The following is a 27053-nucleotide window of genomic DNA, read 5'->3' on the forward strand; positions in this document are numbered from 1 at the left end:
AATAATTAGGTACACTTAGAAACATGTTTCGTGACAGACAATCGACCATTAGAACAGAATGCACTACACTATTTCCAACCCAAACCGCTTAAGTGTTAAAAGCTGCAGAATATAGGCTAACCTGTTCTAATCCTGCAATTTTAAAACTGGAAAGTAGTTAAAGACAAAGGGATTGATATTCTACTTTTGCCCTTGAGTGAGAGAAAGAGGGAGGGAGAGAGAGGGAGGGTGAGTGGGAGAGATTGCCTATGTGTGTGTGTGTGTGCAAGAGAGAGAGGGAGTGACAGAGAGATAATCTCTTTTGTATTTTGATCCCTAAATGTGGTGGTTGTGTCCCCTTATCCCGGCCACTTAGTCTCTGCAGTGCGTAAGTGATGCCATGCACTTAGGCTGTGAAAAGCAGGTCAGTATGACCACTGAGAGAAAACCACATGTGCATCACATGGATAGCCTTGGGATTATTCCTCACAAAATGTCTTAATTCCTCTGTTCACTAATGATCCAGGGAAAATGCCCTCTAATCTCCATTCCATTAATTAAAAAGAGCATGAGCCCATGGAAAACCTCACCATCTGCTGCAGTTTCATTCCTGCAGACAGATTGTGTTTTCAGCTTTTAACCAGGGGAACTGGGTTTTTCAGAGCAAACGGGTGGAGCATAAACCGAGGTGGATGGTAAACAGATACAACTGCTCTGTTTGAGTATTAATATGCTCAACTATATGCTGAAAACTCTGTTTTATTAAACAAGAGCAACCCTTGGCAGAGTATACTGTAATGATGGCTGGGAATTGGCGTTGCTTCCTGAGGACAATTTCACAACTTACAGATGTTGCATACTGTTCATAGAGTCACTTTACATTCTGCTTAAGAGACTTAGAAGGTCCAGTGTGCAGGATCTATAGGAGGATATATTGGCAGATATGGAATATATTATAATAAGTATGTTTTCTTTAATGTATAATCACCTGAAAATAAGAATCGTGTAATTGTTACCTTAACCATTCGGGACTGGCACATTTTATGCACTTTTCATTCTTCATTTTTGATAATTGTGGCTTTTGGTCATGCATATGGCAGAAATTTTGGCAAGATTGCGTACTTTTGTTTAATCTTGGAATTTCCAGCAATAAGTCTAAAATACACCGTGGAAACAAAATTGCTACATTCATACTGTTAAATATGCCCTTGAAACCCATTCTTGCTGCAATTTTTGATCCCACATCCATCAAAGTATAAAAATGCATTGTTTTATTTCTAAGTGTCATTGCCTTGGAATTTGTCATTTTTACTATTTTCCTTCATATTTCCTTTCATATTTGGCATTGGGAAAACACACATGCTATTTACACTAAATGCACTGTCACAATAAATGTTGCTGCAAAACATTGAAATATCCCGGCCTGTGATAATAACAAAAAATCTACTTTGCATGTTGTATATTGAAAACAATTCGTTTTTGAGTTGTTTTTTTTTCATCTAAAAACATTGTGGCATCATGACAAAAACCTGGCATTTAAAGAGTTAAAATTCCTAAAATTAATTGATCTTTGATATCTATGATTGGGACGAATGTTGGTTAAATTTTAACTCAAGTAGAAATAATACTAATGTATGAGATTTTTTAAAGCTTGATTTTGAAATTTTGTGTGCAGAGCAATACAAGTGTATGTGATATTAGAGCAGGCCCTAAGGGGTTAAAACTAGTTGTAAATGTCTGCATAGGGAGCAGGTCTTCGTGTGCAAATATCGCAATGGTTCACTACCATATTTCTACAATAGCCTAGAACAGACAAACCAGACACTGGCACCAGATAGGGCCAGTCACGTTTTCATGTTTTCATGTCGGCCACCATAGTTCACAGCCCCTCTGTGACAAGAAACGGCATTGGAGAAACACTGATGTGTGTTAACATTAAACTGCTTTATTCTGTGTTTTTCCCCACTTTTAGTCACTTGTTCAGTTTGTTTTGGAGAGGAAGAGACCTCTGCAGATAATTCAGCTTCTGGTTAAAACCTTCTGAACGACCAACACTGAAGGTATTCTAAGCAGGAAAAGTTTCAGATGGTTGTAATCTGTAATCCTCACCGCTAGATGCCACTAAATAGCCCTAAATCTTACACACTGCTCCTTTAAAACAACTATTTCTATTATGTATTTCATTATTCATAATAAATTATTGCTATCATTGTTTTTTTTTTTCATTTGTTAATGTCTTTAAAGCTAGTTTTATATTTGAGCTTCCTCTCCTCTCTTTGTCTTTTTTTCATAAAGGTGCAAGTGAAATTTTCACCTTGGCTAATAACAAAAACAAAAATTCAGATATTTTCACAATGATTTCCTCCCAGTTTGGTATGAAGATTAATTTATTGAAACGCTTTTAAGAGAACAATGTCATTCCAAAACTCTAGAATGACATTTTTTACTCCCCTGTGCTATCAAAAATAATCCCTCATTAAGCAAAGTATTTTGAAATAAATAAATAAAAATAGCTTAATTAAGAAAAGTCTAAACCGAAACTTTTGATTGGTTTAGTGAATTAGAGTAAATATGCTGCAGGAGGGTTTGTTTCTATCCGATTATGCTGAACTCTATCCGTTCAAAATGATGAAAAAACACTACCATAAGAAATTGAATCAAGTGCGTCTGACCTGCGGGCAAAGCCTCGAGACTATGACATGAATTTGATCGGGCTAGTAGGCAGGAAAGATTATCAGAGCAGATGTCGTTTCACTCCTATTGGAACAGTAGGGCCAATAATAAACACACGCACACACACAGACACACAGAGCACACGCTAATCTGAGACAGCCTAGTAGCCCTTGCACATCCCTTTCTCTCTCCTCTCTTTTCTCTCCGTCAGCCGACAGTCGCTGTTCCACCAATGTCAAGTTTTTTTACAGACTGTATTTTGCACAATTCTGCCTTAAATTCTATGAGCGCACCAGGGTCCTGGGTGTGAGTTACGGCACTGCTTCAGCCTCCAGATGGACACACAAGGGGAGAAGAAAAGACTATTCTGTGGGAAATGGCACATAGTTTGCCGTTTTGCGTTGTTCATTTGTTTCTTGGACGCAGTCCGGGGACAGATTCGCTACTCCATCCCCGAGGAACTGGAGCATGGAGCTTTTGTTGGCAATATTGCAGAGGACCTGGGCTTGGATTTGGGAAAGCTCTCTGCGCGCAGGTTCCGGATAGTCTCCGGTGCCAAGAAGCAATATGTGGAGGTAAATTTAGAGAACGGAGTTTTGTTTGTCAATGAAAGAATCGATCGGGAAGAACTATGCGAACAGAGTTTGTCTTGTTCTTTTCACTTGCAAGTTGTTATAGAAAACCCTCTGGAGCTGTACAGGGTGGAGATGGAAATTTTGGACGTGAATGATAACTCCCCGAGTTTCCCATGGACCGAGTTTAATCTGGATATATCGGAGTCAGCTGCGCCAGGTTCACGTTTCCCACTTGAGAGCGCACAGGACTTGGACGTCGGATCCAACTCCCTGCGCACATATTTGCTGAGTGTAAATGAACACTTCCTTTTGGATATACAGACGCGCAGTGATGGCAGTAAATTTGCAGAGCTGGTCCTCCAAAATCCACTGGACAGAGAGCAGCAGAGCGCGCATCAAATGGTCCTAACAGCGGTGGATGGAGGCGCGCCAGAGAGATCCGGCACTGCGCAAATTGATATCACCGTTTTGGATGCGAACGATAACGCGCCTGTGTTTGATCAGTCCTTTTACAGAGTGAGGCTGGCAGAAAACGCACCCAAAGGCACAGTTGTCATAAAACTCAACGCGTCCGATTTAGATGAAGGTCCCAACGCTGACATCACCTATTCGTTCAGTGGCCACGCGCCCATCAAAGTGCGCCAGCTTTTCAGCGTGGACTCGCGCACGGGGGAAATCAAAGTCAAAGGTGTGATCGATTATGAAAAGTCCAGGATGCATGAAATTTATGTCCAGGCTAAAGATAAAGGTCCCTCTGCTGTGGCAGTTCACTGCAAAGTTCTTGTGAACGTTTTGGATAAAAATGACAACCTCCCAGAGGTGATTTTGACATCAGTGTCCACACCTGTGCAGGAGGACGCGCCCCCAGGAACTGTGATAGCTGTAATCAGCGTAATGGACAAAGACTCGGGTGAAAATGGAAATGTGGACTGTGAGATCCCCCACCATGTCCCATTTCAGCTCCATTCATCTTTTAAGAACTATTACACATTAGTAACTTGTGATTTTCTGGACAGAGAGGCAGTGGCAGAGTATAATATCACCCTTACCGCGCGAGATATGGGCTCCCCACCTTTATTCACAAGGAAAACTATTTTAGTTCAAGTGTCTGACGTGAATGATAACGCGCCTCGCTTTAAACAGCCTTCATATACTGTGTATTTGACTGAGAACAATGCGCCGGGAGCATCCATTTGCTCCGTGACAGCTCAGGATCCAGATTCTGGCCAAAACGCATACCTTTCATATTCTATCCTGGACGGAGACATACAGGGAATGCCTGTGTCCACATATGTTTCCATAAACTCTGACAACGGCAACATTTACGCACTGCGATCCTTCGACCACGAGCAACTTAAAAACTTTCAGATCACAGTTCAAGCTCAAGACGCAGGGTTCCCACCACTTATCAGCAACGTCTCAGTGACTATATTTATTTTGGACCAGAATGACAATGCACCTGTCATTGTGTCCCCGGTTGCGCAAAACGGCACCGCACCCAGCGAAGCAGTGCCTAAATCAGTTGATGCGGGCTACCTCGTCGCCAAAATCAGCGCCGTGGACGCAGACGCTGGTCAAAACTCGCGTCTTTTTTACCAGCTGCTCCAAGCAACAGACCCGAGCTTGTTCAGCATCGCTCTGTACACAGGCGAGATCAGGACGATACGCCAGCTGGTGGAGAAAGACCCCACGAGGCACAGATTGGTCATTCTTGTGAAGGACAATGGTCAGCCGCCCCTCTCGGCCACTGTTTCCATCATCCTGTCAGTGGTTGACAGCCTGCCAGATTCGAAGCCCGATTTGGGTGACCTGTCACTAAGCCCACATCACAGCTCCAACTTCACCCTGTACTTAATCGTGTCTCTGGGCGCAATCTCCTTCACATTCCTGGTGGCTATTATCGTCCTGGTTGCAGTGCGGAGGCTGAAGGGCAGAGCGTCCAGCAGAGAGTCCAACTTCCCCTCCATAGGCGGGTGTTGCTGCTGCTGCTCGCGCTCAGACACATCCACCACCACAGAGGTGTTCAAAAAGTCCAACTTAAACGTCCGGATGTCCTCCGGTGCGTCCGGCTGCGCGGAGACCAGCAGCAACGGGGCGCTTCCTCAGGTGTATTGCTACAAAATGTGTCTGACGCCGGAGTCGTCCAAAAGTGACTTTATGTTCCTGAAGCCCTGCAGCCCGGTAATGTCAGTGCAGCAGAATAACGCTAAGAGTACAGATTACCTCACCTCTGGTTGGAGCGCGCTGGACCGGAATGACCTGGCCAACAACAGAGCTGCGACCCCGAACGAGGTAATAAAATGAAGCATACAAATAAAAATAATAGATGGGGTTATTTCTGTTATAATTCCTCACCTTTCCCAAAACTATCTCAACCCAGCCATGTCTCTGTCGTCCCGCTGTTCCACTTCAATTAATATGAGACAGTTTGGCTCAGGGGCAGAAGTCTCCATGCGTTTTTACGCACTAGGGGACGCTCTAACGCGATCCATGTAGGCTACTCTTATTTATTTATTTTAATACTATCATCATTTAATATGTGGAAAATTATCCCATTAATATAATGTATGCGACATTGGAAAACATAGCCTCAACCATCCCACATATTTTGACATTAATAACTGCAGGGGCATAGCACAAAACTATGGGCCCTATGCTGAAGTAGTCTGTGGCCCCCCATCCTTCCCGTCTTGATCTATGCCTGTCTCACAAACGTTTTTATTTTTTTATTTATTTATTTTTCTTTCTTTGTCTTTCTTTCTTTCTTTCTTTCTTTCTTTCTTTCTTTCTTTTCTTTCCTTTTCTTTTTTTGGAACCATGTTTTTCACATGGCTGTTTACTCATTTTTGCTTTAGCTATGTTCAGAGACAAATCCTTGTGCATGGGCAAACAAAACCCTTTAAACCATTTTCCATCTTTAAAGGGCAAAAGAAGCCTTTAAGAATTTCCACTATTTTTTCTACAATCTCAGTCATTCATTTGATTTTTTCAGCCAATTTTAATCTAATTATGTCACTTACTAATTAATATAAAATATAACTTGCCATTGGGCAATAAAATATTGAAAATACACCAAACTTTCAATTTCAGGCTTTTTGAGCACTACTCATCCCCTCGGTAATCAGCCCCACTTCTTCAACTATGACACCCTTGATAATATGTAATATGGCAAATTACTACAGTTTGTTAAGGATAATGGCAGGCATAAAAAGTACGACAGGGATACAAAAAAAAACCCACATCTTAATCACAGAAAGCTCTTTACACTGCTGCTGTATTTGTGCTCTATAGTCAACAGCATCATTTGTATAACCATCAATATTAAGCTGCACAATAGTCACATAAGCAGATTTGTTAGTAACTCTGCAATTTTTAAGAGAAGTGACATCTTCTCTCCATCACTGTGATGTTGCATTAGGGAGCCTTTTTTTTGTAAATTTCTCAATGTGAGAAAAGTATTAGAGCTGTATAGGACTTAATGTCTGTAGAACTTGACTGCTGGCTTTCAGCATGAACATCTGACATGAACGCATGTCAGTCACATTGACTTTGACTATACAGTATTCAGTGCTGGGGAGGCTGATTTGAAAGCACAGCTTCAGAAGCTACCAATAACCTCACTGTGGAAGTGTGAAGGAAGCTGAACTACAGCAAACCTACCCAGAGAAAGAAATCTAGTTTGGTTATTTAATGTACTTTGAAAAAGGAATACAAACTACTTTGTAAAAAACGATCAAATTGGCAATGCACATGTGATACAAAATAATGCCAACATAGAATACAAAAAGTCACATGCCAGCAAAAAATGCTTCGCAAGTGAGTTTATTGCAAAAAGTGTTCACTTGTTCACAGGTCATAAACCTAAAAAAACAAATAAATAAATAAAAATTCTCACTATTCATGGGGAAGTAGAAGAATGTCAGCTTAAGTTTTGCATACAATTGCCTTTTTTTTTTAAATCAAAACTGCTGCTGCTTTATAAAAGGAACTTTTATTGTTATTTATGCAGACTATCTTAATTATATGTCACATTCTGTATTTAATTTTCTACAAGGCACTTTGATAAACATTTATTGGTTGTTAAGATTTTAGGATTTTACTATGTTGATTACATACTGAACTGCTTTATTATTCATGCAATTACTTATTTTCCAACCCAGTATTTAATTTGTTATGACAGTGACTGCAACTTCTAAACTAAAATGCTACAACTTCTCTGAACATTTGTTGAGAAAAAAATACCTATGGACAGCTGGTCTAAAGGAGGTCAATTACTGAAGAGAAAAAATGAAATAACAATAATAATAATAAAAAAACAATCATTCCTTTCCTTTATGGCCCACATTTTTTTGAACTTTCAGTCATTAATCACACAAAATAATGCACAAATTAATTTATTTACTTGAGCCATTATGAAAATATGAATGTTGTGCTATCAGCAAGTTACTGCAAAATGTAGTTATACTCCTAGTTTTATTACATGTTGTTCACTACTCCCCAACACTGACAGTGTCACCCATGATGCCCTTGGACTTGCCATTACACATGACTGCATCCAGACATAAATGCAGTGAAATTGTGTAAGTGTTTTTTTTATGTTTTATGTGTTCAGCTGAGGTATTCAAACAAGGACTGGACTTGGACCAAGAACCAACGAAACTCAGCATACAAGAGGTAGGAATACTTTAGTTGAGCCAGTTACAATACACACACACACACACACATACACACACACAAACACACACACACACACACACACACACACACACACACAAACACACAAACACACATAAAAGCACAAGCCTAAACTTAAATACTTTATCTCCTCAGGTATAGTGCAGCTAATATGGAGGGCACTCTCACTCGTCAACAAAAAAATGACGCCCATGGGTTTTCCTGCTCTGTGGCTCCACAGTACTGGACCTGGGGAAACCATATGAATGGTAGGTGGCAACTGTGCAATTTGGGCCCATAATTGTTCACATGAAAGTGAGTGGTGGGTTGGGGTTGGGGGGGGGGGTTTCTCTGTGTCTGTGCCTACGGATTTATTCTGAAATATAAAATGGTAAACTGAAAAGCAGATAATACCAGGCCCCAAAACTGGGGGTGGGGGGAGGATTTGAATGCATCAATATGAGGATTACTTAAGTCCCTGCAAGATGTGTTTGGCTTTTTTTTTTTAAGCTGAAATTAAGAAGATGCCTTTAAAGCCACCTTATTCAGATCAAGTATACTGTATGTAAATACAAGCTCTTTGCAGAAATAATCTTCCGATACAAACTGTAATTTATGCACATTTTTTGCAGACTGCAAGATGGCTCTCCAAGAGGGAGCAGTTCCTCACTACTCGTGGACTCCAAAGTACACGCAGCCGAGCTCTGAAGCCCCAGACTACCAGCACAATGTGTACATACCTGGCACCACGTCTGACTACAGCACTCTGAAGCTGGCACCCAGAGGAGAGCTGGATATGTACAACACCTTCTCTACTTTTGGAAAGAAGAAAAAATTCATCTCAAACTATGAACAAGCTTATGACAACGATGACAGTCTCATAAGTAATGAGATTTTCAAATGATACTCCAACTGTTCTGTATATTCTGTGTATGACATGCACATAGAGCATTATCTAGTTCCATTTATAACCACAAAACAGGCTAAGGTTTTTTCTTTTTTTTCCAGTGGAATTTAAAACACTCCACCCCACAAGTATTTTTTATTTATTTTTTGTAAATACTGAAATAAAATATAGATAAAGTCTATTTCGAGTCACGGTGGGATGAAGGGCTGACTTTCCCACCATGAAGTTGTAGTTTAAGGGGAGTAAACCACTAGAGAGAAGACTTTGCTTTTCCAGCAGCAGTGAGCTCAGGTAAATGCGATTTGATCTTTTTGGAAGCTGCTGGTTCTCACTGAGGTCATGGCGAATGTCTAACTTCAAAAAAAGGTTCACGATTTCAGCAGCTTACAGTCTATTGCACAAGAGTTGTCCAAGTTACTTTTATGTAAGTAACACCTTTCTGTTATATAGAGACTCATGCTGTGTGTCAAAGTTGTGAACCGATTCACTGTACTAGCAGGAAACTTTATGCTTTATAGCCTTCAAAGTAGAGGTTTCTACCTAAAGTTCACATATTTAAGATACGGATTTTTAAAAAAGCATAAGTGCTATACTCAACAACAACCTCTGTGAATATGATTTTACCCGACACAGATTTATGTACAGGATTTACTACAATAACAGCTGACTAAATAGTATTTAATGACATGTCATTTGTTCATTTGTTGTTTATCTGAGTACAGTCCAAGTGCAATGCACAAGCAATGCAAACAGTTGACAGAGGTAATGCAATAGAAAAAGGTCCCAATGGCAAGTACATCTGATTTCAGAGATATGACATTGAAATGATGAGTGTAACCTCCAATGTGTCTATAAACCAGGAGTTTATTGAGGTTACAAGGTTTAACAAGAAACAGCATCACAGCTGTGGATTTACTCATTTGGCCTGTGCAGCAGACCATTACACTGACACATCACATCGAACATTTGGCACAGAGAAGGAGCAGCACCACAGGTGTAATGTCACTGCAAATAACACACACACATCTCAGATCACTCATATTGTTTGACTGCTGACAGAATTCTGGTTATAGAGTTGTTTTTATCATCGAGTGTGTTTTGTGTATGTACAGATGTTTACTCAGTTGCTTAGTAAGACTGAACACTCTGTATATAGGCGACGTACAGTATATATTAAAATCAATAAATCTGTCTTAAACTATGTAGTTGCTGCTTTTTGACAAAACAGACATGCTTTTATTTTTTTTGTTGGTGGATGATATGCTGGACCAATGTGATTATGTGGCCCTGAAATTATTTCTAGGATAATAAAGCAATCATTTCACCATGAATAAATAACAACCAAATCATCAGAGAAATGTTGGCATTGTGTGTTTCTGCATACCATGGCTATGTTGCATTTGCTCCAAAATGTTTGGCACACAAGCGGTCAGACAGGCAAACAATGCAAAAGAGGTTAGACAAAAGGTGAGGTAAAAAAAACATAAGCAGGGATTTCAACAATTAGAAAAACTTACACAAAGAGGAATGTTGGAATGCCAGACATGAGGTACGAAGACAAACAGGCACAGGCAGCACACACACTAAACACACAGGGGAGGTGGGGATGGTAAGGCACAGGTGAAACACATTAGAGTGGGGCAGACAATCACAGAAGCAGGAAACACTTAAGGGCAGGAAGTGGAGATCTTAAACAACGGAGAGAGGTTTTTCTGGTTTATAAAATCAGTTATTAACAGTTATGAAATCAATACGTTCAGTGGTCAATCCAAACATATGAAAACAATGGCAGAAGTAGGTGAAAACCAGAAGGACAAAAATAAATAAAATAAAATAAAATTAAATTAAAATAGAGATAAGTATGAACATGCACAGGAATTTACCTAATTAGATTAGTTCAATAACAAAGCTATACAATCTGCATATATTAATAGTTTGGGTAGTTTATCATTATTACGTCTTATGAAGTTATATATATGTGTGTGTGTGTGTGTGTGTGTGTGTGTGTGTGTGTGTGTAAACACAGTTCGTTTTGTTACTTGTTGGTCTCAGCACTGATGGTCACTCACTTTAGAAATGTTGATAGTATGAGTGTATGCATATGTAACTTACTAGTTGTTTTCAGAAGCCTACAATACTTATAAACCTACAAGATTTTCCTCAGGTGACCAGGCTGATGAATAAATACAACAACAACAAAGGCAGGAAAGCAGTAAACCTAAACTTGTGAATGTGAAGGTTTTTTTAACACCATCAAAAGCTGACATTGAGGTTTTCTTTTCATATCAGAACACAAACAGTGTCAATTACAATACTAAGTGCAGTTTTAGCCATTCTGTGCAGATTGATAAGATCAAATGCAGTCCCTTGGCATTGAGAGCATGGAATAAAAATGTGTCAGGAGCATGATTAGCGAGCTGGCTTCAAAAGTGCCACCCTCAAACAAGCTGGGGGCAAAGCTGGCAAAGCTGCTGCTCATCTGGCCTGCTCTGACCTCACTATAAAAGAGCTCTTTACAAATTCACTCATTTTGTGCCAAGAAGCTGACATTGAGATTTGTCTCCAGAGGGGTCAGACATATGAACAATGGAGTCCCATTTTTTGGGACACCCACTATCAACGCCACTGCACAATTTGAACCCTTTACTCCCCTGCTGAAATGCAATCAGACCTAGTTATTTCAGCCAGCCCTGCTAAAGCTCAATGATAAGGTGAAAGCCTTAAGCTGAGTCAGGAGGATTCTCTCTTTACGACATGAACTTCTGCTCACATGATGCCTAAAGAAGAAGAAGCTGTTGTGACTTGGGTGACTCTGTGTCATTTCCTCTTGACACTCTGGTCAGAAAACCCAGCAGTTCACCTACCATTCTGGAGATAATCTGCAAGATCCGTCACCTCTAACTGAGCTGTAGCAGAGCAAAGGGTTAATCTGGGGCCTGGCTGCTGCATTGAACTGCTTCATGTTCAAAAATCCAAGGGCTAAGGGCCAGTTTCACATTCATTCTGAACCCTGAAGATCAAGCCAGCAGGATAAAACCTCTGAGGCAAATAATGGATATACTGTATATCCCCGTCATGTTGAGACTAGGAATTTAAGATACAAATCCAGATAGGACCATATCCTGCCAATAATTACAGATAATCAAGCCAAGACTTATGACTGACTGTATCACAACCGATACCAAAAACAGCCAGGCCTAGCAGTCACAATATGTCCCATGTGCAATAAGTAGAGACACATAGCGTATGTCTTGCTTCTGTGCCATGTAGAATCTGTTTAGAGCCCAGTCTGTGTTGCTTTATTTCTCTGCAGATCCCTTTTATCTCTCCCAGCAATCCACAGTTTCAGCAACTCTGGTTTCTCCCCTTTTTCTCCACTAGGGGGTGCCTTTACCTCACAGATAGCTATTTGAAGGAAATTAACCTGAAATTCACCCTTTGATTTCCATATTAGAATTAATCCTTAAAACCTTAGCAAATTGGTATAAAAAAGGGGGGAGAAGGCAATGAGCCCCCCCCCCCCCCCCACACACACACACTTTTAAATACACCTCTAATAAATCAATCTCTCCTTTGAAAAACAAACAAACAAACAACAGACTTTCAGGTCATTTTCAAGTTTTTCTTTTAAAGACACCAGTATTTTTTTCAGGTTGCAGAGGTTTTAATGCTTGTAAAAGGTGTCTGAATACAGCACAAGTAAACTGATGATGCCTGACATCATGTCAACACATTTGTATATGTAGTAAAAACAAAATATTGATAGAGCAGACAATGTCAATGTTCTGACACCTTATACTGTAAAGACAACATACCACTGACATATGTACAGTTAGTGTGACACAGATATTTCCTTTTGATTACAGACATGAAACAGATGGCGAGTGAATACTGTGTGAACAGGTAAGATAATTAAATAAAATTAACTATTTAATGCATTAAAGTAACAGATGATATAGTGAGTGCATCTGTGTGTGTATGTGTGTGTGTGTGTAGGTGTTTGTGTGTGTGTGTGTGTGTGTGTGTGTGTGTGTGAGAGTGTGCGTAGGTCAAGTCAAGATTCTCCTGTAATTCTATAAACTGACACAGGATGGCGCTATAGGAGAGGAATGTTGAGGACCACCCCATCTCACTGCCCATTATATCACTATGCAATCCCCTTATTCATACAAATACATCTGAGGACAACGGACAGTGGTCACTATTCCCATTGTTAAGTTTTTGTTGTTGTTTTTTAAAGTAGGAATACGTTTCTCATCATTACTGTGGACACAGCTTTGAAGCATATTATCTGTTTGTTTGGTGAGGTCAGACTGAGTGAGGATTAGCCACAACACAACTTCATACTTAAACATTTTGACAAAGACCATATTTTAAATAGAGTGATATTATTTCAGAAAGTATTCTCACCATCAGTCAAATAACAAGAGCATCTTGCAGTATGATATACTACATAAAAATATTAGCAGTGATTGAAGAGCAAGGAAATGATATGAATGACAGAACATAAAAAAAGCACAAAAAAAAAAAAAAAAGAAACATGATATCACGCTAATGTTTCCTTATTATATTCCCTATTTGGTGATATTTCCATTGTAATTTCTAGAAATATCTGTTTTTATCTAGTTTTTGTATGAGAAATGTTTCCACAAATCTATCATAATTCATATTTTCCAAAAGAGGGCTCCTTGTGAGAAGAAACCACAAAATTTGTTCATCGTTTGTTCAGTCCTTTAATTTCATGGCAGATGTGCTTGCTTTAGATCAATGTTATAAACAGCTAGAGTCAATTTCCCCCAAAATAAATTTTCTTTAAACAGTACAGGTCACGTGTGAAGCAAGCAATTAAGCAAAATAACAGTAAATACAGTCATGTAAAATGTACTACATTAAAAAAACAAACAAAAAAAAAGTTAATTTCAGCATTGGTCTATAAAACATCTTGAGACTGTTCATAGAATGTCATTTATTTATGATTAACAAATACATGTTTTTGAACCGCATCAATATATTTGTCATTTCAGAGGTGAGAAAAATTAAAACTGCATCTGAAACTATATTTACAACTTTGTAATCATGAGTTGTATAGTTAGAAATTTCCTTAAAAATATAAAATTTGAGCTTGAGCTGCTTAATTAACATGCAAGATAAAACAACAACATAAAACAATCTGCATTCATTTTTTTGAGTATCAGGTTTTGGGCACCCCTTAATCTCAGTGAGCCCCCCCCGTGCAGCCCACACAGATGCTTTGTACGCCCCTGCGGAGCATAGCTGTGAGAGCCCCGCTCCTCCAGCGGTACTGCACCGTGCATGGCCTACTGCAGCTCCAGCTTTAACTGGTGGAGGCAAGAATGACACCGGCGCTCCCCTGCATGAAGACAACCTGATCGTAAGGATTTATTTCATTTCTAGATTCAGAAATACCACAATGATGGCGCTTATCATTGCACCTTTACGGACACGCTTTGTCGCGGCTGCATTCACATTCATTGCACTATGGGGATGTGCGCTCTCCATCACTCGGTACTCTATACCGGAGGAGATGGAAGAGGGCTCCTTTGTTGCCAATCTGGCTACAGATTTGGGTCTGGATGTTCGCAGTTTGGTGGAGCGCAGAGCCAAGCTCGATGTCATTCACAGCAAAAATTACCTTGACATCAACAAAGAAACGGGGGAGCTCGTAATCCGCGAGAAGATAGACCGGGAGAGTATATGCATGACTAAAACAACCTCGTGCTTTCTGAAAATGGATGTCATACTTGAAAACCCCATTCGTATATTTAACATCGAGTTAGAAATCATGGACATCAACGATAACGCGCCCGTGTTCCGCAGAAAGACAATGCAATTGGACATATCCGAGGCAACCCCTCCCGGTGAGAGATTTTCATTGACAAATGCTGTGGATGCGGATGTGGGGGCGAACTCAATCAAGACCTACTATCTTAGCGAAAGCAAATACTTCAACATTGATATACAAACTGGCAGCGATGGCTCCAAATATGTCGATTTAGTGCTGAACGGCCAGTTGAACCGGGAGGAGCATTCAATTCATAATTTGATTTTAACAGCTGTGGATGGAGGGGTGCCTCCCCGCTCCGGCACAGCCAGCATCGTTATTAATGTCTTGGATATCAATGACAACGCCCCCCTGTTCAGTCAGCCTGTGTATGCAGTCAATGTATCAGAGAACTCAGCTGCAGGGACAGTGGTCATGACCTTAAACGCAACAGACTTGGATGAAGGCACGAATGCCGAGCTGATATATTCATACACTCTGTACACCTCAGAGAAGACTCAAGAGCTCTTCTCGCTTGATCCAAACTCAGGTGAGATCAAGGTGAAGGGGGTGATCGACTATGAGGAGAGCCAGAGCTTTGAGATGCACATACAGGCTCAGGACAGAGGTGCGAATCCAAAGTCTGGACACTGTAAAGTGACAGTATTCGTCACAGATCTGAATGATAACTACCCTGAGGTGACCATCAAGTCTGTGAAAAGTTCACTCACTGAGGACGTTGCTGTAGGGACACTGATTGCGGTGGTCAGCGTCAGTGACAGAGACTCTGGGGTTAACGGGCAAGTAGAACTCACTTTGAATCGCCAAGAGTCTTTACCATTCCTCCTGAACAAATCCTCAGAGGGTTACTTTGAGCTCCTGGTGTCAAAGCCACTAGACAGAGAGATCATAAGCAAATATGACATCACACTTAGAGTGACAGACAAAGGTTCGCCGCCATTATCTGAGAATGAAACCATCACCTTAGAGATTCTGGATGTCAATGACAATGCACCCACGTTCCCCCAGTCCTTCTACACAATCCACGTTGTGGAGAATAATCTACCAGGGGCATTATTGACTTCTCTTAGTGCATTTGATCCAGATCTCAACGAGAACCAGTATTTAGTTTATTTCATAATGGAGAAGGAGATTGTTAACACATCAATGTCAATGTTGTTCTCCATCAACCCTGAGAATGGCGATCTTTATGCCCTGAAGACCTTTGACTATGAGCGAGAGAGGGATTTCCTCTTCCACATCGAGGCGAGAGACTCTGGCGTTCCCCCGCTGAGCAGCAACGTGACAGTTCACATCATCATCCTGGACCAAAATGACAACACTCCTCTAATAGTGTCACCTTGGAGGGCGCAAGGCTCTGTCGTAGAGGAGGTGATACCGAGGTCCACGGATAAGGGGCACTTGATCGCCAAAGTGATCGCCATTGATGCAGATTCAGAGCAGAACGCCCGGGTCACGTATCAGCTCCTGCAGATCAGCGATGCAAGCCTCTTCAGTCTGGATCAGTACAACGGGGAAATCCGGACGACGAGGATGTTCAGTTACAGAGACCCAAGACAACAGCGGCTGGTAATTGTCGCAAAAGACAACGGCGAGCCAGCTCTGTCTGCTACTGTCACCATCAAGATATCAACGGTGGAGCACGTCATGTCCTTTTCAGAGACCACAGACCTGCCACTAGAGTATGACGTCTTCACAGACCTGAACCTGTACTTAGTCATCGGTTTAGGGGCCGTGTCCTTTCTGCTCCTGATAACCATCTTGGTTATTATTGTGCTGAAGTGTCAAAAACCAAAGCCGAAGGCCATCAAGATCCCCCCGGCTAACCGAAACAGCGTGATCAGCAGGAACAGCGTGATCAGCCAGAGGAGCTCCACCATTGCAGATTCCACCCTGATCTCCAGCGATGCCTACTGGTACAGTTTGTTCCTCGCAGAGACCAGGAAGGGCAAAGTAGTCGTGAGACAGCCGATAATCCCCAAAGGAGCTGGGTATTTTGTTTCCAGTATACCCAGGAGCATAGGGCCGAGTGAGACCACAGACTCCAGAGCATCTACACTGGAGGTATGTATGAATTAAACAGTAGATGGGTGCTTACAGACAACACGGGGGCAACCAGAACATACTGGCGAGACGGTTAAGTGGTGGTGTTCAGGGTATTACTGCGGTCTGAAAAGTTCTTAAGTGTCATGCTAAATTTCCTGGAAGGCCAAATAATGTCATGTTCTATTAACTGTAGATGTAAGTTGGTGATAATGTCTGCAGATTCAAAGTAGTGCCTCTACAACTGTGTGATTCTTACAATAGCATCACCTTGTAGGACTGAACACATCTGAAAATTTGCAAAATTGCAAAGCCAATTTTCTAAGTGTCAGGTATCAATCTTAGTTTCTGGTTATTTTAGCTGTTTCAGAGACACTTTGGGGCCACCACTTGAAAAGAGATTTTCTTCAAATTGAAGGTCTTCAGATATCACATTGTTCAGAGTTTAAGCTCACTAGTGGTAAATTCTACACAAAAACACAAGGGTCCAATCTGATTTCTAAATGCAATGCAATGTTACACAAGTGCTTCCCAAATTTTTTGGCTTGTGACCCTTTGCAAAACAACAGTGTGCATTTGGGGCCTCCTGTCATGTTTCAGATGTGTATGAGTTGCAACATTTTCCCCCAGACACTTGTTCAAATAATTGTTAGAGGCTTGAAGAGGTAAATCATCTTATGATTTATTATTTAAAGGATCCAAAATTGGAACTCACAGGACTAAACCACCCAACTGTATAAAGCTCTTTATACTCAGTCTGTTATATGAAGAAGACTATGTAGTAGTCTCATGTATCAGTAACTGTGGGCAGTTTTTTCTTTGGAGCAAGAACTTTATTTTTATATTTCAAAGTATGGTTTTTGCTACAAAAGATTGTATATTTTTCTAAAGTAGGGTTTTGGATGTAGGGTTTTACTTATTAGTAATAATAATAATAATGATAATAATAACAATAACAACAACAACAGTTATCATTATTATTATTAGTATGGGATATCAATTAGCTCAGTGGTTCCCAACCAGGAGTCCTGGTGGTTGGGGGAGTTCCAGGGGATCCCCAGAAAATAGGGGAATAGTTTAGTTTCTCAATTTAATTTACTATTCATTTATTTATTTTTCATTAATTCCTGGAGAAGATAGTGCCAAAAAAGTGAAGAAAATCAAGGTAAAGACAAACAATGCATGCATGGGGTTAAATGGAGACGGAAATATAAACAAAACTAATTAAAAAAAAAAAAAAAAAACAAAACCCAACAACAACAAAAACAACAAAAAAGACAAACAAGAAACATGCAAAAGATAATTAATATTCTTGCTATTACAGACATGCAGACCAGTTGTTTTACAGTATTATAGGATGTTAATAATGGCATGTTTTTGCATGTGTATGAGTGCATATTTATAGCTGATAAGAGGAGAGAGAAGAGGGGCAGAACAAATAACTATAAGGAGAAAAAAAAGTAATATAAATAATTATACAAGCAATATATAATACTACATGTATATGATAGTAAATATAGGAAATGTTACGTTCCCCAGTCATGCACAGTGGATAAAGGGAATAACAATAAAAATGAAACTGAGGAAACAGGAAAAAAGGCAAGCAGAAATATGTTCATTTAGAAAAGTTGTAATTATTAAAAAAAAATAGAGACAAAAAAAGGCAATAGAGTGTATAAACAAACAGTCTTCAAAAAATCTTTTTAAAACTAAATTTAAATATGAACAACTCAACCAAAATGTTAACATCCAGGGAGTAAAGATCAACGATTCTGTTGCACTTGGTGTCTGCAATCTGACACATTGCACCCACGCTGCCATGCTGACCCTCTGGCCTCAACATCTGGCTTCTTCAGTCACGCACACAAAAACAAACAGGAAACAGGCACAAAAAAGAACACACCCACCTTTCACCCATAACAGTAATAATGTAATAAAGTAATACAAAAAAGAGTCAGCTTAACTCAACATTTGAATTGTCTTTAAAAGTGAGCCAAAAGTTTGTAACAGTGACGACTCTGATCACAAGCTTCACTTTTTCCACGCTTATCTCCTCAACTTTAGTCGACAACTATAGAATTCTGATCTTAATGATATTTACCAACTAAGATTTTTTCAGATGGAAACTGAAGGAAAATCCCTAGGGGTCCTTGACATGAAAAGATTGAGAACCACTGTGCTAGCTGATATTACTCTAAGCTCAATGAAAGTAGAAAGTAGAAATACTGCATTCATTAAGTCCAGAATTTGTCCTTGACATTCTATTCAACTTACACCGATATACTGATATATAAATCTATAAACACAAACATAAAGATAATAAAAAATAAATAATTTATATATATATATATATATATAATGTGGCTGTTATTCCAAAATGCAACAGAAAAAAAAATCTGAGAAATTATAAATAACAACTAAGTATATAGTCATGCTGATATTCATTATCAGTGTATTTCTACCACAAACTATCACTGCATAATTAGGCCAAACAAATACCCCCACAAAACTCAAAATGTGCCACTGTTGGATGTCTTATGTAGTATGTAGGTCATTTATTGCAGATGCATAACACACAATCGGAGCATAAGTAGTGGGTGTGAGCGTGGGGGAAGCACTTCAAAGAAGCCCAGACATGCAGGGGTTCTCTTCAAGGACAAGAGATGTGGCTGTACTCAGATGCATCATGCAGGGGGTCTGCGGAGTCACCAGCGGCGCTCCTGCACACAGACAGTAGACTGTAAATTAGAGTAGAACGGCAGAAACCCATCCAGATGTTGTTTGCTTTTGTACAGCTGGACCTGCAGACTAAACTGAAACAAGTGATGCAATGAAAGATTAAACAACATGAATATGCACAGGTGCATGCAGAGAGAGAGAGAGAGAGAGATTTGTGTGTGATGTGTTTGCATTGTAAGTGTGAGTGTCTGAGATTCACTGAACTTGTCTCTTTTTTCTGTTCTTAAGTACTCAAAATGAAAGGAAGTCCATTCTACAACTGGAGGTATGCTGGTTGCTAACTACATTCTGTAGAGCCACTAGAATTGTGTAGACATTTTCTCTCCTTTTTCCTATTTGGTATATATTCTTGGTTTGGCTCAAAAGTCCTGGTTTGATAAACTGTCATAGCTCCCAATATTTGGTGTAATCCCTCGGTCGACATACTGTCCTGATTAAATAGAGCAGAATCGAATATTTTCCATTTGTCCCCGGTCAGGCTATGACCCTCTACAAATACGGCACTCTGTTCCACTGCTATGCCACTGTGAGCAGAGCAATTTAAATTGGCCGGTCTCTCAAGTGCGAAAACCTATCAGCTTACTGAGAGCTGAGATTAGAATAAAATTGGCTGCCGGTCAGACCTGCGTTGTGCACATCTGGCTCGCTTGGCGGAGATTCAGGGCAAATTTGTGATGGCACAGATAGAAAAAAAAGGGGGAATCAGGTTATGAATTGTCCCAAATTGGTTCTCAGAGTGTAACTTACCTGAGAGCACAGACTGTATCAAAGTATCTCCACATCCTAGAGCATGTTTCACATTTATTGGCAATGCCCTATAATCATATGGACCCTATTCTATATTAATGTGACACTTGGGAATGCTCCCATTTTTTTAACAGGTTAATGATCTAAGACTTTTTTAATGCACTCAGTAGATATATTTCCTGCAGATTTTGATCACACATTTTTAAAAATCTGCATTATTTAGTACTTGCACTTTCTCAAGATAATCCATCCACATATCAAGATGCTGGTTAAAAAAAACAAAACAATAAAATTCTACATAAGTTTTAAGTGAATGTTGCCATGTAAACGCCCCGTCACTTCTTGTGCAACAGCTCTGGTTGACATTCCTGCAGTCAGCATGTCAACGGTACGCTCCCTCTAAACTAGTAACATCTGTGGCATTGTGTTGTGTTATCAAACTGCACGTTTTAGAGCGGCCTTTTATTGTGACTATCTCAAGCCAAACCTGTGTAGTAATGATGCTATTTAACCATCATCCCGATATGCTGATATTTCAGGTAGATTAATAATCTTGGAAATAGAGAAGTGCTCACTAATTCAGATGGAAACAAATTTCCTACCAAAATTTGAGAGAAATAAATCTATTGAGTGCATAAAAATGTCTTACATCTTTAGCTTAAACTTGTGAAAATGGGGGTTTAAACCAAAGTGTTGTGTTTAGATTTTTGTTCAGTATTTTATCCCTCTATAGATGTAATATCGACCCATGAAATACCAAATAGCACCCTGTGATGCCTGCTTGTGCATGCTTTAATTCCACGCTTTGCTTCCCTACTATAGTCAATGACCCTGTCATATTTTCTTTTAGCTGTCTGATTTCTATGGATGATTTGGTGAAAATTCTGAATTCTCAACAACTCTTATCTGAAACAAAATATAGTATGTATATATATATGAGTCACCTTTACCTTGAATTCAAATGTCCCTGAAATCCAGCGCCATGTCAATGATGGTGGCAGTAACCAGTCACGATCCACTGTTGCATGAGTGAGGACTTTCTACAGGTTTATATCGGGTTTGACTTCCTGCGTCGGCTAATTCTGTGTTCTGTCTCTTAGCAGGAACCCAGAAGAGAACTGCCATGATATAATCATCTCCTCATGGCAGTCTCTGGCTGGAATTCTTCCCTGTGACTCACAAAGAAGATGCAAAACATCTGTTCTCCCTCAGTCCCTCTGCTCCAACTCCTTCTTTCTCTCTAGCTCCTCCAGTCCTGCGTACAATCATCGACCACTGACCACCTCAGCTTTATACCTACTTTTCTCTCTTAAAGCATGGATCTGCATGGTTCTACAACATGTTCAAAATATTTGGACTTAGATTTGAAATCATTTATTGCAGGATATTTGGACATCTCTAGAGTTGCCTCATGTAGTGAAATCATCCCCCATTCTTAACGCTTTGAAACTCCTCAGTGGACATATTTGCCTTCTCTCCAGGGTTTACGCCGTGTGCTGTAGTTCTACAAACCATCACCATATATGTAAGCTGCCATTGACCTTTTTTAAGCAAGAGTTCCAAACACGCCTATTCACAAATACGCATACGAATCAGGGTGATTATGATTCTTCCGTAAGTAATACTGAACTGTAGCTGGTTACATCATTGATTCAGGCTTTGCACTTGATGTTTATGTTTTTGGAATAATAATTTTTACTGTATAATGAGTCTTGCTGTTCAGCAAGGGTCACTCTGTCAACTAGCAACTTAATGATAAAATAATGATCTGATTTTAGATTTTTTTTTACAATGTTTGTTGTACTCAACAGTGATGAATGTGTGAAAATGACAAAAAAAAAGAATGAAAGAAGACTGTAAAACAAAACAAAAAAATCCACATAGGAGATACAATGTTCCTTTTTTTTATTTGATTGTAGATACTGTAGTGCTATAGAAATTATAATGAGGTCAGAGAAGCAAAATGACCCTCACTAACATCAGGTGTACAATGCATACCTTACAGACATCTGTGCTGTTATAAAGTATCTGATGGGGCATACAGTTATCTTTCTGTATTACCAGCCCAGTCACCAGGTGAAAATGTTGGCATTGTACCTTTCTGCACACCATGAGTATGTAACATTTGTACATGTCGTAAGTATAAAAACAGCGCTTCTAAAGTGAAGTGGTATATAAGCTAACTTTATCATCCTGAGATGGAGGGGGTGGAGGATGATGGTGGGATACCTAGGCAAGACGCCTGCCAAGCTGCAACAACAAAACCTGTTGTTTTTTAATGACTTGTTACTGTTTTTACATAAAAATAGCGCCACGGAAAGCCGTTGTTTAACACTGAAACATTGCTGCTTTTCTAGCAGGGATTGTGCCCCCAAACTTGGTATTTTAAGCCAGGATATGATCTTTTCCTTACCATAACCAAGTAGTTTTTGTGCCTAAACCTAACCACATGTTAACCACAGTGCTGTTGAAACATAAAGTTTCAACATAACTACTACAAAATAATGTAATGTATTATGTTACAGATCCAAGGTCTGAAGAAACCGTAGACGTGAAAATAAAGGACGTAGCTTCAACCATTGGGACGTCACAGTAGCCATGAGTGTGGACTGTTTTGAAGTCGCAAGTTCAGCATTACGGCTGCTGCTATCTTGGTTTGTTGGAGTCAGAAGTGACCATATTTGGACGAGAGGCTGGTGCTGTGAAAAAGTGATTGGTGGATCTGACTGAGAAGCTGAGAACACTATCGGCAGACAGCCTGTCACTCTAAGCAGCCCACCTATAAGTATTCATAACTTTAAGCCCATAAAAAAATGTGAACAGGTGAGTTATATAAAATTTAATTACCTGTTGGCAAGAACAGGAAAAATAGCTCTAGAGACCAAAATTATTTTTGTAGCAGGCTGTAATCATGTTCTTCTGCCTTTAAAGTTGGGCATTTTTACAGTAGAGTCTATGAGGATGTTTTGTAGCCATTAAAGGACCTGCAGTTTTTGGCACTTGACACTTGTATTTCAGTTGAGGTTGCCACTCAGCAGATCCATACAATGCCATCATTTTTTTTTCTGGTGATTGGGTTGTGTATTTCACTGCAATATTGAATTTTCTCAACTATGATCATGTTCAGACTCTAGCTGGTTCAACCTGTCTCCTCTTGTTGAGGTGAGTGAGCTATTGGGTGCATGAGGGGAGGTGTTCTCACATCAAATTTTCAATCAGAGGCACTCTGACATTGCAGATTTGGGCGGAGCTAGAATTGGCAGCATGCAAAACAGGAACCACATTTTTCAGAACAGAGTCAAATATCAATTCAAATATCTTTGTAACAAGATTTTGTGTATAACAACCAAATATCATTCCTAATTCTCACTGACAAAGCTGGAAATTCAAATATTACATGCATTTATTAATTGCAGATTGCAAGTCATAGTAATAAATATAAAAAAAAATACAATCACAGTGCAATTAAAAAAATATTTTATAATGATAAATACTCTGTTTATTGATAAAAGTGAGGATATTAAAATGTATTAATCTCTGCCATAGGTAAAAGGGAATATAAGGTCCAGGCAAGGTCTTGTTTTATGAATATTCCTGTTTTTATAGATATTTTATGTATTAACTTTTAATGCTGCTTTTGTGAGCTTCTTCAAGGGCATTTTGTGTTGCATATTTGTAGTTTAGTGCATATGATGTTGTTTTGATAGTGTACATAAGTTACGGAAACTAGAGTACTTTTCTTGACCTCAGAAACAGTGCCGTAGCACTGCTGTGAAGCCCAGGACTTTCATTACTCAGAAACAAGGAGCTCATTAGGACAGCTTATTAGGGTGCTAAACGATCAAATATAATTGGGTGAGGTAAAGAGACGGGAGGACATGGTGTTAATTATAGTTGCAGTATTCTGGTGCTGACTCGGCAAGACAAAAAAATAGCTGAACACATAGACGGTGCATAAGAAATATTAAGCAGCTGCTTTGAAATGTGCAGCAGATCTAAATGTGATCGCAGCACTCACTCACTAATGCAGCTGGGACAGAATATTTTGAGATGTATCGAGCTGAATATCCTGAGTCAGTGAAATCTAACCTCTCTCATCCTCTCCCACTGTTGCCTGCTTTGGGTGGTGCACCGGGGCCTCCTAGACATCAACACAGTTATCTGTCAGCCTGAAGATGTCACTTAATGAGACATCTCTTGCTGTGGAGAACATGTTATGTGCACAGTGTCTGAAGCAGTTGATTCCAACAGTATTTAAAGAATTGTTGAATTGCACATATGATGAGCTCCTTGCGTGCCTTCTGCATTGTAAAAGATATAGTCGATGAATAAAATCATACAGTATTCCAAATTACAGTCACAGTACCCCAATGACAAACTACCATGAATTGCTAAGGCATTGTTGGACAGGGGCTAAGCCTTTTGGTTTCAGAGCAGGCGTTCTCTAAAGAACTGGTAAATGCATTTACTGTAAATCAAATTGCTTTATACTTTGTGTTTTTTATACAGTAGACTTTTTTGATATCTTCTGTCTTCACTGTGATCAAATGGCACAGGAGGCGCTTGTGCTCGGTATAGTAAAAGTGTGTTCTTTCTCATTTGTGTACGCCGTTTTTTCCTCTTTGCTAACTTTGCCAGTCAGATTGTACAGTATGCTTCGAGAGTGGCATCAAACCTAATCTGGTCCCATCCCACTTAGTGGATCAAAGACAGTATGGGAGAGAATGGTCTATGATTTATTTATTTTTTTCAAGTCTAGTTAATTGTCAAAGAATTTTGATGTTGCTTATTTGGCTTCAGTGTTCTGCCTGATCATGCTAGTTTGAATAAAGCTTTTTAATCTGTCTTTCTGTTGTGTTTGTGATGAAAAATGAAACACAGTTATCGGAAGTGACTGCTGGAGTGTGACACACTTGCTCTCTCGCTCTCACACACTCTCTCTCTCCCTCTCAAATTCCCTTGCATACACACATTTTGACCCACTTTCTCTGTATAACGCTCTGTACTAATTCTTGGAAATTGAAAACTAAATAAAGGAGATGTGCCTGCAGTTCAAATCGCAGAAGCAGACAAATAATAGCTTTGTCAGGATTAGTAAAAGCCTGGAGCCAAATTGCACAGTCTGGTCCACACTGTGACCACACAGGGCTTTCAGTCTGCAGTCCTGCAGGAGACTGATGTGTGAGGGCCCCATGAATTTGTCCTGATCTGAAGTGATTCCCATTGCCACAAACATCTTAAGTAATTTATCCAGCTTTTATTTATTTTTTTGTCAAAATGAGTTAAGCTCAATTCTGCATGAAAGTCTGCCTTTCTGATGTTACAGTTCTTTAAGCCATTGAAGATTAACTTAACTCACTCTAATAACCATATTCCTAAAACCCTCCTCTCTTGCAATGCATCTTCTAATGCTTTCAATATCTTCAACTTGGTTGGAGAATATGTTGAAAAAGTCTTAAAAAACAATGAACTTCAGTGTTTGATACCTGTAGACACCCTGCAAGTGCAGTTGCACACATGCAAGATATTTTGATAAATGCAGTATGTCCTCTAGGGCTACAAGGTCCAGTAAATGTGCATCAGACTTTGTGCATTCTGCATTCTGCACACCACAACATTCCAGAAAAAAAGTGGTAATCAGTTACATTTGGAAAATTAAATTCAAAATAGTAATATCATGGGTTGGGTGGCTGAATACCACTCATCTCAGCAGCACTTGCAACACTGGCACAACTATGTCAAAGGCCTTAAGGTCTACTGGTTATTTGTGTTTTAAAAGAATTGGAAGTAGGTCAGAAGAAATAAAGCGGTGCACCTGTGGCTACATTCATGTGTGCTGAGTATCGCTGTAATACTTACCATCAGTCCTCCTCCCATTGGGCTGCATTTTCAGAGCTGGTGCTGTCCGTGGTGCTGAAACTGTTGTGCAACACAGCTGCTATAAACCAGGACACTGAGGAGCAAAAGGCTTCTTTTTATTACACTGTTTACTTGAAGGTAAAATTGGACAATGTTTCTGTTAAACAACTGACTGTGGGTGGCCCTGCAATATTTGTCAACACAACGCATTATTATACATAGTCATCTCTCTACACAATATCTTAAAAAAGAACAGTATATAGCTGTCAATAAATAACATTAATAATAATAATAATAATAATCGTAACAATATTTATTTATATAGCACCTTTCATCCAGAAAATGCAGCTTAAAGTGCTTTACAATCAATAAAATAAAATAAAATAAAATAAAATACAGCACTGGATACCATAACTCTGGAAACAAGTTGCAGCCAGGCCAGAGGTGGAAAACAAATAAAAGAAATATCAATATCAGGGAAATTTAAAACAGCAAGAGTCAAAACAGTAAAAGCATAAACGTCCATGAGAAATAACCATAATATGCCATAAAAATAAATAGAAGGTGAAATCAAAAGCCATCCACATCTCTGATTTGTTCATAAATTCAAGTAATAATAGTGTACAATATTAAATGGCAATTCAGTTTGATTACAGATAAGGTCAGATGCTGAAAAATTCATGTGATGGCCTTGTGATTTGATGGTGACCTATCAAAGGCTAGAATCTAGTCCTGACATGACCCTGAACAGGCCAATCTAGAAAATCAATGAAAAGATTGTTCACATTAGTAATATTGTCTTACATTTTAGAGGGCGAGGGATTTGGAGTTTACCAACCACTGACTCTTTTTTTTGTAGAGTGGGAGCAGCAGCTAATGTAGCCTTTCAGTGTTTCCACTGTGCACTTATACGACACTGTATATCAATCACTAAAAAGCAACCGCGCTGGAAAACTTTCCCCTCTCCACAGCAAAGTAGTAGTACAAGCTTTATCAGAAGATGACTTGTGGTCTTGCAAAGTTATGCAATTACGCAAACCCATTAAACATCATT

At 39.5% G+C, this 27053-nt stretch overlaps 2 protein-coding genes and 1 long non-coding RNA gene across 6 annotated transcripts; 2 read left to right on the plus strand and 1 right to left on the minus strand.

Annotated features, from left to right (window-relative positions):
- Window positions 1-2987: 2987 nt before the first annotated feature.
- On the plus strand, window positions 2988-8923 carry LOC121952373 (protocadherin beta-15-like). The gene is made up of 5 exons (XM_042499005.1): window positions 2988-5519; window positions 7667-7669; window positions 7840-7901; window positions 8058-8170; window positions 8534-8923. The coding sequence occupies exons 1-5, from the start codon at window positions 2988-2990 to the stop codon at window positions 8803-8805; spliced, it is 2982 nt and encodes a 993-aa protein (XP_042354939.1). The 3' UTR covers window positions 8806-8923.
- A 5182-nt stretch (window positions 8924-14105) lies between these two features.
- LOC121952997 (protocadherin alpha-C2-like) lies at window positions 14106-21908 on the plus strand. 4 transcript variants are annotated; one of them, XM_042499903.1, is made up of 3 exons: window positions 14106-16675; window positions 19622-19658; window positions 21241-21908. In XM_042499903.1, exons 1-2 carry the CDS (start codon window positions 14240-14242, stop codon window positions 19631-19633), a joined length of 2448 nt encoding a protein of 815 aa, XP_042355837.1. In that variant the 5' UTR covers window positions 14106-14239; the 3' UTR covers window positions 19634-19658; window positions 21241-21908. The 4 variants fall into 4 exon arrangements, with proteins under 4 accessions (XP_042355837.1, XP_042355838.1, XP_042355835.1 ...); XM_042499904.1 differs by having other exon boundaries at window positions 21244-21908; XM_042499901.1 differs by lacking the exon at window positions 19622-19658.
- Window positions 19168-21229, minus strand: LOC121952998. The gene is made up of 2 exons (XR_006106472.1): window positions 21091-21229; window positions 19168-19374 (listed from the first exon to the last, which is right to left on the minus strand). It is a non-coding gene; the product is annotated as an uncharacterized LOC121952998 (long non-coding RNA).
- Window positions 21909-27053: the final 5145 nt, after the last annotated feature.

The sequence above is a fragment of the Plectropomus leopardus genome, chromosome 13 (genome assembly GCF_008729295.1).
Source record: "Plectropomus leopardus isolate mb chromosome 13, YSFRI_Pleo_2.0, whole genome shotgun sequence".
In the NCBI taxonomy this organism is placed as follows: Eukaryota; Metazoa; Chordata; class Actinopteri; order Perciformes; family Serranidae; genus Plectropomus; species Plectropomus leopardus.

What these genes read in the sequence shown, in the direction of transcription:
- LOC121952997 (XM_042499901.1), top strand. Translation starts at nt 14,240, where the DNA reads ATGATGGCGCTTATCATTGCACCTTTACGGACACGCTTTGTCGCGGCT. An exon ending in CCAGAGCATCTACACTGGAG is followed by an intron (nt 16,676 to 21,240) that starts GTATGTATGAAT and finishes TCTGTCTCTTAG; the next exon opens with CAGGAACCCAGAAGAGAACT.
- LOC121952373 (XM_042499005.1), top strand. Translation starts at nt 2,988, where the DNA reads ATGGACACACAAGGGGAGAAGAAAAGACTATTCTGTGGGAAATGGCAC. An exon ending in CGAAACTCAGCATACAAGAG is followed by an intron (nt 7,902 to 8,057) that starts GTAGGAATACTT and finishes TTATCTCCTCAG; the next exon opens with GTATAGTGCAGCTAATATGG. An exon ending in CTGGGGAAACCATATGAATG is followed by an intron (nt 8,171 to 8,533) that starts GTAGGTGGCAAC and finishes CATTTTTTGCAG; the next exon opens with ACTGCAAGATGGCTCTCCAA.